This window comes from Rhinoderma darwinii, chromosome 4 (assembly GCF_050947455.1).
Source record: "Rhinoderma darwinii isolate aRhiDar2 chromosome 4, aRhiDar2.hap1, whole genome shotgun sequence".
NCBI lineage: Eukaryota > Metazoa > Chordata > Amphibia > Anura > Rhinodermatidae > Rhinoderma > Rhinoderma darwinii.
In genome coordinates, this window is record NC_134690.1 from 398,593,570 (window position 1) to 398,607,243 (window position 13,674).

At 41.6% G+C, this 13,674-nt stretch overlaps 1 protein-coding gene across 1 annotated transcript in view; it reads left to right on the forward strand.

Moving 5' to 3' along the window:
• XDH (xanthine dehydrogenase) overlaps nt 1-13,674 on the forward strand; it is a 118,679-nt gene that overhangs the window by 30,006 nt on the left and 74,999 nt on the right. Inside the window, exons 5-7 of the mRNA XM_075863435.1 lie at nt 8,528-8,654; nt 11,523-11,584; nt 12,775-12,837. Of these exons, the coding sequence (XP_075719550.1) occupies nt 8,528-8,654; nt 11,523-11,584; nt 12,775-12,837 (252 nt within the window). The remainder of the gene's footprint in view (nt 1-8,527; nt 8,655-11,522; nt 11,585-12,774; nt 12,838-13,674) is intronic.

Sequence of the window (13,674 nt, forward strand, 5' to 3'; positions counted from 1 at the left end):
CATCCACAGTGACCCCATAATAAAGACATCCACAGTGACCCTATAATAAAGACATCCACAGTGACCCCATAATAATGACATCCACAGTGACCCCATAATAAAGACCTCCACAGTGACCCCATAATAATGACATCCACAGTGACCTCATAATAAAGACCTCCACAGTGACCCCATAATAAAGACCTCCACAGTGACCCCATAATAAAGACATTCACAGTGACCTCATAATAAAGACATCCACAGTGACCCCATAATAATGACATCCACAGTGACCTCATAATAATGACATCCACAGTGACCCCATAATAAAGACCTCCACAGTGACCCCATAATAATGACATCCACAGTGACCCCATAATAAAGACCTCCACAGTGACCCCATAATAATGACATCCACAGTGACCTCATAATAAAGACCTCCACAGTGACCCCATAATAATGACATCCACAGTGACCCCATAATAAAAACATCCACAGTGACCCCATAATAATGACATCCACAGTGACCCCATAATAAAGACCTCCACAGTGACCCCATAATAATGACATCCACAGTGACCTCATAATAAAGACCTCCACAGTGACCCCATAATAATGACATCCACAGTGACCCCATAATAAAAACATCCACAGTGACCCCATAATAAAGACATTCACAGTGACCTCATAATAAAGACATTCACAGTGACCTCATAATAAAGACATCCACAGTGACCTCATAATAAAGACATCCACAGTGACCCCATAATAAAGACCTCCACAGTGACCCCATAATAAAGACATCCACAGTGACCCCATAATAAAAACATCCACAGTGACCCCATAATAAAGACATTCACAGTGACCTCATAATAAAGACATTCACAGTGACCTCATAATAAAGACATCCACAGTGACCCCATAATAAAGACATCCACAGTGACCCCATAATAAAGACATCCACAGTGACCTCATAATAAAGACATTCACAGTGACCTCATAATAAAGACATTCACAGTGACCTCATAATAAAGGCATCCACAGTGACCTCATAATAAAGACATCCACAGTGACCCCATAATAAAGACATCCACAGTGACCTCATAATAAAAACATCTACAGTGACCCCATAATAAAGACATCCACAGTGACCCCATAATAATGACATCCACAGTGACCCCATAATAAAGAAATCCACAGTGACCCCATAATAATGACATTCACTGTGACCTCATAATAAAGACATCCACAGTGACCCCATAATAAAGACATCCACAGTGACCCCATAATAAAGACATCCACAGTGACCCTATAATAAAGACATCCACAGTGACCCCATAATAATGACATCCACAGTGACCCCATAATAAAGACCTCCACAGTGACCCCATAATAATGACATCCACAGTGACCTCATAATAATGACATCCACAGTGACCCCATAATAATGACATCCACAGTGACCTCATAATAAAGACATCCACAGTGACCCCATAATAATGACATCTACAGTGACCCCATAATAAAGACATCCACAGTGACCCCATAATAATGACATCCACAGTGACCCCATAATAAAGAAATCCACAGTGACCCCATAATAATGACATTCACTGTGACCTCATAATAAAGACATCCACAGTGACCCCATAATAAAGACATCCACAGTGACCCCATAATAAAGACATCCACAGTGACCCTATAATAAAGACATCCACAGTGACCCCATAATAATGACATCCACAGTGACCCCATAATAAAGACCTCCACAGTGACCCCATAATAAAGACATCCACAGTGACCCCATAATAAAGACATCCACAGTGACCCTATAATAAAGACATTCACAGTGACCTCATAATAAAGACATCCACAGTGACCCCATAATAATGACATTCACTGTGACCTCATAATAAAGACATCCACAGTGACCCCATAATAAAGACATCCACAGTGACCCCATAATAAAGACATCCACAGTGACCCTATAATAAAGACATCCACAGTGACCCCATAATAATGACATCCACAGTGACCCCATAATAAAGACCTCCACAGTGACCCCATAATAATGACATCCACAGTGACCTCATAATAAAGATCTCCACAGTGACCCCATAATAAAGACATCCACAGTGACCCCATAATAAAGACATCCACAGTGACCTCATAATAAAGACATTCACAGTGACCTCATAATAAAGACCTCCACAGTGACCCCATAATAAAGACCTCCACAGTGACCCCATAATAAAGACATTCACAGTGACCTCATAATAAAGACATCCACAGTGACCCCATAATAATGACATCCACAGTGACCCCATAATAAAGACCTCCACAGTGACCCCATAATAATGACATCCACAGTGACCCCATAATAAAGACCTCCACAGTGACCCCATAATAATGACATCCACAGTGACCTCATAATAAAGACCTCCACAGTGACCCCATAATAATGACATTCACTGTGACCTCATAATAAAGACATCCACAGTGACCCCATAATAAAGGCAGGAACAGTGACCTCATAATAAAGACATCCACAGTGACCCCATAATAAAGGCAGGAACAGTGACCCCATAATAAAGGCAGCAACAGTGACCCCATAATAATGACATCCACAGTGACCCCATAATAAAGACCTCCACAGTGACCCCATAATAATGACATCCACAGTGACCCCATAATAAAGACCTCCACAGTGACCCCATAATAATGACATCCACAGTGACCTCATAATAATGACATCCACAGTGACCTCATAATAAAAACATCTACAGTGACCCCATAATAAAGACATCCACAGTGACCCCATAATAATGACATCCACAGTGACCCCATAATAAAAACATCCACAGTGACCCCATAATAAAGACATCCACAGTGACCCCATAATAAAGACATTCACAGTGACCCCATAATAAAAACATCCACAGTGACCCCATAATAAAGACATCCACAGTGACCCCATAATAAAGACATCCACAGTGACCTCATAATAAAAACATTCACTGTGACCTCATAATAAAGACCTCCACAGTGACCCCATAATAAAGACCTCCACAGTGACCCCATAATAAAGACATTCACAGTGACCCCATAATAAAGACATCCACAGTGACCCCATAATAAAGACCTCCACAGTGACCCCATAATAATGACATCCACAGTGACCCCATAATAAAGACCTCCACAGTGACCCCATAATAATGACATCCACAGTGACCTCATAATAAAGACCTCCACAGTGACCCCATAATAATGACATCCACAGTGACCCCATAATAAAAACATCCACAGTGACCCCATAATAAAGACATCCACAGTGACCCCATAATAAAGACATTCACAGTGACCTCATAATAAAGACATTCACAGTGACCTCATAATAAAGACATCCACAGTGACCTCATAATAAAGACATCCACAGTGACCTCATAATAAAGACATCCACAGTGACCTCATAATAAAGACATCCACAGTGACCCCATAATAATGACATTCACTGTGACCTCATAATAAAGACATCCACAGTGACCCCATAATAAAGACATCCACAGTGACCCCATAATAAAGACATCCACAGTGACCCTATAATAAAGACATCCACAGTGACCCCATAATAATGACATCCACAGTGACCCCATAATAAAGACCTCCACAGTGACCCCATAATAATGACATCCACAGTGACCTCATAATAAAGACCTCCACAGTGACCCCATAATAAAGACCTCCACAGTGACCCCATAATAAAGACATTCACAGTGACCTCATAATAAAGACATCCACAGTGACCCCATAATAATGACATCCGCAGTGACCTCATAATAATGACATCCACAGTGACCCCATAATAATGACATCCACAGTGACCCCATAATAATGACATCCACAGTGACCTCATAATAATGACATCCACAGTGACCCCATAATAATGACATCCACAGTGACCCCATAATAATGACATCCACAGTGACCCCATAATAATGACATCCACAGTGACCTCATAATAAAGACCTCCACAGTGACCCCATAATAAAGACCTCCACAGTGACCCCATAATAAAGACATTCACAGTGACCTCATAATAAAGACATCCACAGTGACCCCATAATAATGACATTCACAGTGACCCCATAATAAAGACCTCCACAGTGACCCCATAATAATGACATCCACAGTGACCCCATAATAAAGACCTCCACAGTGACCCCATAATAATGACATCCACAGTGACCCCATAATAATGACATTCACTGTGACCTCATAATAAAGACCTCCACAGTGACCCTATAATAATGACATTCACAGTGACCCCATAATAAAGACATCCACAGTGACCCCATAATAAAGGCAGGAACAGTGACCTCATAATAAAGACATCCACAGTGACCCCATAATAAAGGCAGGAACAGTGACCCCATAATAAAGGCAGCAACAGTGACCTCATAATAAAGACATCCACAGTGACCCCATAATAAAGACATCCACAGTGACCCCATAATAAAGACATCCACAGTGACCCTATAATAAAGACATCCACAGTGACCCCATAATAATGACATCCACAGTGACCCCATAATAAAGACCTCCACAGTGACCCCATAATAATGACATCCACAGTGACCTCATAATAAAGACCTCCACAGTGACCCCATAATAAAGACCTCCACAGTGACCCCATAATAAAGACATTCACAGTGACCTCATAATAAAGACATCCACAGTGACCCCATAATAATGACATCCACAGTGACCTCATAATAATGACATCCACAGTGACCCCATAATAAAGACCTCCACAGTGACCCCATAATAATGACATCCACAGTGACCCCATAATAAAGACCTCCACAGTGACCCCATAATAATGACATCCACAGTGACCTCATAATAAAGACCTCCACAGTGACCCCATAATAATGACATCCACAGTGACCCCATAATAAAAACATCCACAGTGACCCCATAATAATGACATCCACAGTGACCCCATAATAAAGACCTCCACAGTGACCCCATAATAATGACATCCACAGTGACCTCATAATAAAGACCTCCACAGTGACCCCATAATAATGACATCCACAGTGACCCCATAATAAAAACATCCACAGTGACCCCATAATAAAGACATTCACAGTGACCTCATAATAAAGACATTCACAGTGACCTCATAATAAAGACATCCACAGTGACCTCATAATAAAGACATCCACAGTGACCCCATAATAAAGACCTCCACAGTGACCCCATAATAAACACATCCACAGTGACCCCATAATAAAAACATCCACAGTGACCCCATAATAAAGACATTCACAGTGACCTCATAATAAAGACATTCACAGTGACCTCATAATAAAGACATTCACAGTGACCTCATAATAAAGACATCCACAGTGACCCCATAATAATGACATCTACAGTGACCCCATAATAAAGACATCCACAGTGACCCCATAATAATGACATCCACAGTGACCCCATAATAAAGAAATCCACAGTGACCCCATAATAATGACATTCACTGTGACCTCATAATAAAGACATCCACAGTGACCCCATAATAAAGACATCCACAGTGACCCCATAATAAAGACATCCACAGTGACCCTATAATAAAGACATCCACAGTGACCCCATAATAATGACATCCACAGTGACCCCATAATAAAGACCTCCACAGTGACCCCATAATAAAGACATCCACAGTGACCCCATAATAAAGACATCCACAGTGACCCTATAATAAAGACATTCACAGTGACCTCATAATAAAGACATCCACAGTGACCCCATAATAATGACATTCACTGTGACCTCATAATAAAGACATCCACAGTGACCCCATAATAAAGACATCCACAGTGACCCCATAATAAAGACATCCACAGTGACCCTATAATAAAGACATCCACAGTGACCCCATAATAATGACATCCACAGTGACCCCATAATAAAGACCTCCACAGTGACCCCATAATAATGACATCCACAGTGACCTCATAATAAAGATCTCCACAGTGACCCCATAATAAAGACATCCACAGTGACCCCATAATAAAGACATCCACAGTGACCTCATAATAAAGACATTCACAGTGACCTCATAATAAAGACATCCACAGTGACCCCATAATAAAGACATCCACAGTGACCCCATAATAAAGACATTCACAGTGACCTCATAATAAAGACATCCACAGTGACCCCATAATAATGACATCCACAGTGACCCCATAATAAAGACCTCCACAGTGACCCCATAATAATGACATCCACAGTGACCCCATAATAAAGACCTCCACAGTGACCCCATAATAATGACATCCACAGTGACCTCATAATAAAGACCTCCACAGTGACCCCATAATAATGACATTCACTGTGACCTCATAATAAAGACATCCACAGTGACCCCATAATAAAGGCAGGAACAGTGACCTCATAATAAAGACATCCACAGTGACCCCATAATAAAGGCAGGAACAGTGACCCCATAATAAAGGCAGCAACAGTGACCCCATAATAATGACATCCACAGTGACCCCATAATAAAGACCTCCACAGTGACCCCATAATAATGACATCCACAGTGACCCCATAATAAAGACCTCCACAGTGACCCCATAATAATGACATCCACAGTGACCTCATAATAATGACATCCACAGTGACCTCATAATAAAAACATCTACAGTGACCCCATAATAAAGACATCCACAGTGACCCCATAATAATGACATCCACAGTGACCCCATAATAAAAACATCCACAGTGACCCCATAATAAAGACATCCACAGTGACCCCATAATAAAGACATTCACAGTGACCCCATAATAAAGACCTCCACAGTGACCCCATAATAATGACATCCACAGTGACCTCATAATAAAGACATCCACAGTGACCTCATAATAAAGACATCCACAGTGACCCTATAATAAAGGCAGCAACAGTGACCCTATAATAAAGACATCCACAGTGACCCCATAATAAAGACATCCACAGTGACCTCATAATAAAGACATCCACAGTGACCCCATAATAAAGACATCCACAGTGACCCTATAATAAAGACATCCACAGTGACCTCATAATAAAGGCAGGAACAGTGACCCCATAATAAAGACATCCACAGTGACCCCATAATAAAGGCAGGAACAGTGACCCCATAATAATGACATTCACTGTGACCTCATAATAAAGACATCCACAGTGACCCCATAATAAAGGCAGGAACAGTGACCTCATAATAAAGACATCCACAGTGACCCCATAATAAAGGCAGGAACAGTGACCCCATAATAAAGGCAGCAACAGTGACCCCATAATAATGACATCCACAGTGACCCCATAATAAAGACCTCCACAGTGACCCCATAATAATGACATCCACAGTGACCCCATAATAAAGACCTCCACAGTGACCCCATAATAATGACATCCACAGTGACCTCATAATAATGACATCCACAGTGACCTCATAATAAAAACATCTACAGTGACCCCATAATAAAGACATCCACAGTGACCCCATAATAATGACATCCACAGTGACCCCATAATAAAAACATCCACAGTGACCCCATAATAAAGACATCCACAGTGACCCCATAATAAAGACATTCACAGTGACCCCATAATAAAGACCTCCACAGTGACCCCATAATAATGACATCCACAGTGACCTCATAATAAAGACATCCACAGTGACCTCATAATAAAGACATCCACAGTGACCCTATAATAAAGGCAGCAACAGTGACCCTATAATAAAGACATCCACAGTGACCCCATAATAAAGACATCCACAGTGACCTCATAATAAAGACATCCACAGTGACCCCATAATAAAGACATCCACAGTGACCCTATAATAAAGGCAGCAACAGTGACCTCATAATAAAGGCAGGAACAGTGACCCCATAATAAAGACATCCACAGTGACCCCATAATAAAGGCAGGAACAGTGACCTTACAGGAACAGCAAGAGTTCCAATTAGTACGAGGGACAGAATCCATCATTTTCAGCCACTGACCACATATTAGCCAGCCATGGTTCCCCCACCAATGGCAGCCACAGTTCCTCCATAAGTTGTCACAGTGCCATCAGAGACCCCATAACAAAGCATTTCATCTCCGCTCCCCCACAGCCCATGTATAACCTCCCACCTCGTATGTTACAGAACGGGCTAAGATGAGTCTTTGTGATTGGACGATGTCTCGCATTGTTTTATACCCGGACTCCACGCGGACTTTTGGTTGCGCGATCATTACGGCAAAATCGCAGGTTAACGCGTCAATGTTTCCTACGGGGGAATCACAGAAATCCCGGCCGTGCCAAAAATCTTGTGATTGCAGCGTCACTTTCCCCCATGGGGAACCATTGAGGTGTCACACGATTTTACTGGTCGCCACCGAGCCTTAGCGGTGATTACTAATGAGCGGTCGCCATTTATTTCACTATTATTAATAATCCATGAAAGTTATTGAGGTCGTTCACAGTAACAATATTTTATTTTACAATAACAGGAAAGAATAGCGAAGAGTCACGGGTCACAATGCGGCTTCTGCACGCCCGGGATTGTCATGTCGCTATATGCGTTACTGCGCAATACACCTCAGCCCAACATGGAGGAAATAGAAGACGCTTTCCAAGGTGGCAGGAGTCCGGATTTACAGCAAATCTGAAACATGAGTGACTAGAATGACTTCAAATAGAGACAGGACACGTTTTACAATCGTTTCTCATTCAGTGTATTCTCAATGAGACAGCAGAACAAAGTATTTAAGTAAAGGAGTGTGCTGATCTTGTGGGGGCAGTGATCTGTTCTCTCATGTCATGATGTCAGTGAGGATGGGTCTGCATGTAACAGGGACAATGTCATGATGTGAGGAGGAGATTGGAGACAAGTGGGAGGACAGAGACTGAGTTATATAGTGAAAGCAGCACAGAGCATTTCAGGAGAGGATCATCCTAATCTTGTTACAGGTCACAGAGAGAGTGGTACACTTTGGATAGCTCTGCTGCTGCTGTCTTCTGGGGAACCCCTGACCAGGTTTCTGGGGAGCCCCATGATTCCAGGGGACCCTAGTAGGGAAACACTAATGTAATAAACATTATCGATTGCCGTGCTTGGGCCCTGTTCACACAGAGTTCTTTGGCGCTGATTTTGACACTGAAACCGCGTCGGAATCGCACAAAAAAAAACGCCTGAAACAGCAAAAGAAAAACCTGAAATCATTGATTTCCATTCGCAGGAGAAAAAAAAAGCGACATATTCTTTCTTCCCGGCGCTCAATGGCCGCGGCCAAAAAACAACGCGAAAATTGCGGCAAAAAGTACAGGCAGGTCAAAAGCAGATTGTATCTGCCTGCAAAATACTCGGTGTGAACAGGTCCTTAGTCTCCAGGATGTACGTGGACACCAGGAAGATCGCATGGGCACAGCAGTTGCGATTGGCAGCCGGGTTCCCACTGTAAAAGAAACCTCTGATCCCAGCCGGTTACCCCTTAGATGTGGCATCAAAGGAGCATCTAAGGAGCGCAACGCAGTAGCGGCGTGTTTATGGTGTCACCATTGCATTCGGAGGCTTAAGAAAGACCCCAGGTCTGCCATAAGTATCAGCCTATTAGGCCATGCCGAGATACTAAAATATAAAAAACAATATCAATTTAATATCGCCATAATTGTAATGACACGAAGAATAAAGATAAAAAATAAAGATTTTATACAGCATGGTAAAAAGCACAAAAAAAATAAAAAATAAAAAATAAAAACAAAAAATAATGAAATAATATATATATATAAAAATGGCGGCATTGCTATTTCTTTTTCATCCCCTCCCCAAAAATCAATAATTTAAATGTAGTCCAAAATAATGGCAATAAACACTACAACTCGTCCTGGAAAAATGAAGCCCTCATACCGCTACGTCAACGGAAAAAAGAAAAAAAATTAAGATTCTTTGAATGCCGTGATGAAAAAAGGAGGACACAGATTGAGAGTCACATAAATAAGGCAGATGCGTCCACAGCAGCACAGAGTATTTTTAATGAAATTAGGTTGTAATCATAGAAAATAAATATCTCTATACGCGGTAGGCTTCTTGTCCAGTGGTCCCAAATTAGAAGTGTTAGCAGAGAAGGGGCAGTTTATCAGGGACATCGATGGGTCTTGGGTAGATTGGGAGCATGACATTTTTTTTAAGGGATTGTTCCGCAAAAGAGACCTCAGAGAAGGTGGGGCTTATGCAAATATGCCACAAAGTGGGCGTTCCTGTGCATATGTGGGCGGAACAGGGTGGGGCTTAATAATGTCACCGAATAGGGATTTACATTTTGGGAGGTAGGTTATAGGGGGAAATGTGATTCTAGCGAGCGCCCCAAGAAAAGCCGATCAGGAATGAAGCGTCTCAGCGCTCACAAGAGCCCTTCTGCCGCTTCGTTTTAGCGATTAATGGAGGTTTGTGGTCGAACCTTCCCCGATCAAAACTTCTGACGTGACGATAACGTATCAAAATTGTTTTAAAAGTTGAGTTACCCTTTAGAGGGTAACTAAACATTCGACAAACTTCTGACATGTCAGAAGTTTTGATTGGTGGGGTCCGAGCACTGAGACCCCCACCAATCACTAAAATGAAGAGGCAGAAGCGCTCGTGTCTGTTCGGCTTTTTCCGGAAAGCTGATGTAGCGGTGTACGGGCTGATAGACTTTCTATTGAGTCCGTACACCGCAACATTGATTTCCGGAAAAAGCCGAACAGAAACGAAACGGCTGAGCGCTCACATGAGCGCTTCTGCGGCTTTATTTTAGCGATTGGTGGGGGTCTCAGTGCTCGGACCCCGCCAATCAAAACTTCTGACGTGTCACTATGACGAACGCTTAGTTACACTTAAGGAAGTTCTCCAGATTGTTCTAAATAAAGTTCAATAATCTATGGTGAAACTGTCGACGTCTTTTTAATATACTGTCAGGTCAGTTCTTTTTTGAGATCTCTGCTTGCTGGGAATATCCTTGTTTACATTCAGAGGCCAAATCCCATCCTGACCTAGACCTGCTCACACAGCTGCAGATTGTACATTGGCACGAGTATAAGACAATCCTCTGTGAGCAGCACAAATCTTTCTCTGTCCTGTTCTCAAGTCTGTTATACAAACTGATACATTATTGCAATCTACAGCTGTGTGAGCAGAACTGGATCAGGAGGAGTTTTTAGCCTTGGAATGAATTCCCTGCCAGCAAGCAGAGATCTTGAAAACTGTAAGAAATCGAATCACAACGTTTTTTAGATAGCTGTATACCTCATACAATGATTATGCTTTATGTACATGAGACCGGACAACTCTGAACTTTACCTAGAAGTTGTAGGTTCAGATCTAGACGTGGCGACGTAGATCTTACGTTTTTGCAAAACATACTGTAGGAAATAAGAACGTAGTAACATCTTTTGACATTCACATATGATCCACATAGATCCATCTGATCATATTCATATGGATCTAATGTCTGACTGTCCCCAAAACAGGGAATCTGTGTCGTTGTACGGGATATCGACCTATTCTTCAGGGCTTCAGGACATTTGCCAAAGTGAGTACCCTAGTAAATGTTTGGCGTCCATTTTTGGAAAAGTATTTCGGACTACGTTCTTCCTTGATGCTATTCTGTTTCAAATGACAATAATTATAATAATAATAATATAATTTTTTTTATATTTTCTATATATTGTATCTCCTCCTCCTTCTTCCCTCTCTTGAGCTTATGCTATGTGAACAATACGTTTTTGAAAATGGGCGTGGCTTGTACTGCTTTGTAATTGGCTGGGAGGTAGTGGAAACCGTCCTATCCTGCTGTGATTGGAATTGACACAAAGCAAAACCAAGCTCCGCCTCTTTAATAAAGCCCCACCCCTGAGCACTGACAAATACTTATTATTTGTTTTGTATATATTTTTTTCTCATTTACTTCTAGGTTTGTTATTACTTTAGACTGGATTCACACACAGCGTTTTGCTTCATTTTTCTGCGTTATTTGATGCCATTTTTAGTGCTGCATTAAAGTCGATAGTAAAAAATCAAAAGCACTACATACAATTTGGGTTTCGGGATTTTTTGACACAATTTTGTGATTAGCGGCTTTTTATCCAAACGCACCATTAAAAAAACGCTGTTACATTTTACAAAACGCTGGTGTTTTTAGATGTATTTTTTTATGCAGTTTAAATTGCCAGAAATAAATGCATGTGTGAATGAGCCTTAAGACGACACTACAGGTAGGTAGAGACTTTGCTCCCTGAGAATTTTCTTATTTCTGGATCCAGATAGAGGCGCTGTTATTGTTCCCCTACTAAAGTATGGATAACCCTTTTCCAAATGCCAGGACATAGGGATAATGGAGGGAGATCCCCAGACTTGGAAATTAATAGATGACCTGTACTGCTTAGCAGAAGATTCTCTGGGAGATACATAACTGCGGATCACAGGGAGTCCCAGCCGCGAGGTCCCTGCAAGCAGCTAATCTTCTTTGGACCTTTAGCTGACACTTTTTGCCCAAAGTGGACAACTCTTTTAAGGGAGGAAAAGTTATTTTTGCCCCTACGAGCAATTAGACTGACTCCTTGATCAGTTTTCTTAATTTCTCCATTTGTGTCCCACCAAACCTCATTATTTTTGGAAATATTGTGACATTTATCCAATACTAACAGCAATGTTACAACTTGTTTCTGCCCCATAAATTGTCTTATAATTGTCCAGTGTTTTATAACAGTTTTATATTTTCAGGATGGATGTTGTGGCAGAAAGACAGAGAACGGCTGCTGTATGGATATGAAAGAGGAAAACAAGGTAAAACTTCTAGTAATTGTGTTAAATTATGCAACAGGAAACATATAACAGTGACATCCAGTGCTCAAATAACAGTGCCATACAGTCCACAAGTATCAGTGCCATACAGTCCACAAGTAACAGTGCCATACAGTCCACAAGTAACAGTGCCATACAGTCCACAAGTAACAGTGCCATACAGTCCACAAGTAACAGTGCCATACAGTCCACAAGTATCAGTGCCATACAGTCCACAAGTATCAGTGCCATACAGTCCACAAGTAACAGTGCCATACAGTCCACAAGTATCAGTGCCATACAGTCCACAAGTAACAGTGCCATACAGTCCACAAGTAACAGTGCCATACAGTCCACAAGTAACAGTGCCATACAGTCCACAAGTATCAGTGCCATACAGTCCACAAGTAACAGTGCCATACAGTCCACAAGTATCAGTGCCATACGATACAACAAGTATCAGTGCCATACAGTCCACACGTATCAGTGCCATACAGTCCACAAGTATCAGTGCCATACAGTCCACAAGTATCAGTGCCATACGAAACAACAAGTATCAGTGCCATACAAACCACAAGTAACAGTGCCATACAGTCCACAAGTATCAGTGCCATACAAAACACAAGTATCAGTGCCATACAGTCCACAAGTAAAAGGGCCATGCAGTCCACAAGTAACAGCTCCAGATAGTCCCCAAACAGAAACAAGGGAAGAAGGTAGGATCCAGCGCTGAGGCGTTAAAATGGAATTCAGTTTTCCAAGTTTAATTGTTGATTAAAAGGAAGTCCAGTGGTATAAGGTCCTGGGTGTATAGAAGTTGAGGGAGGGTATCCTCTTGGC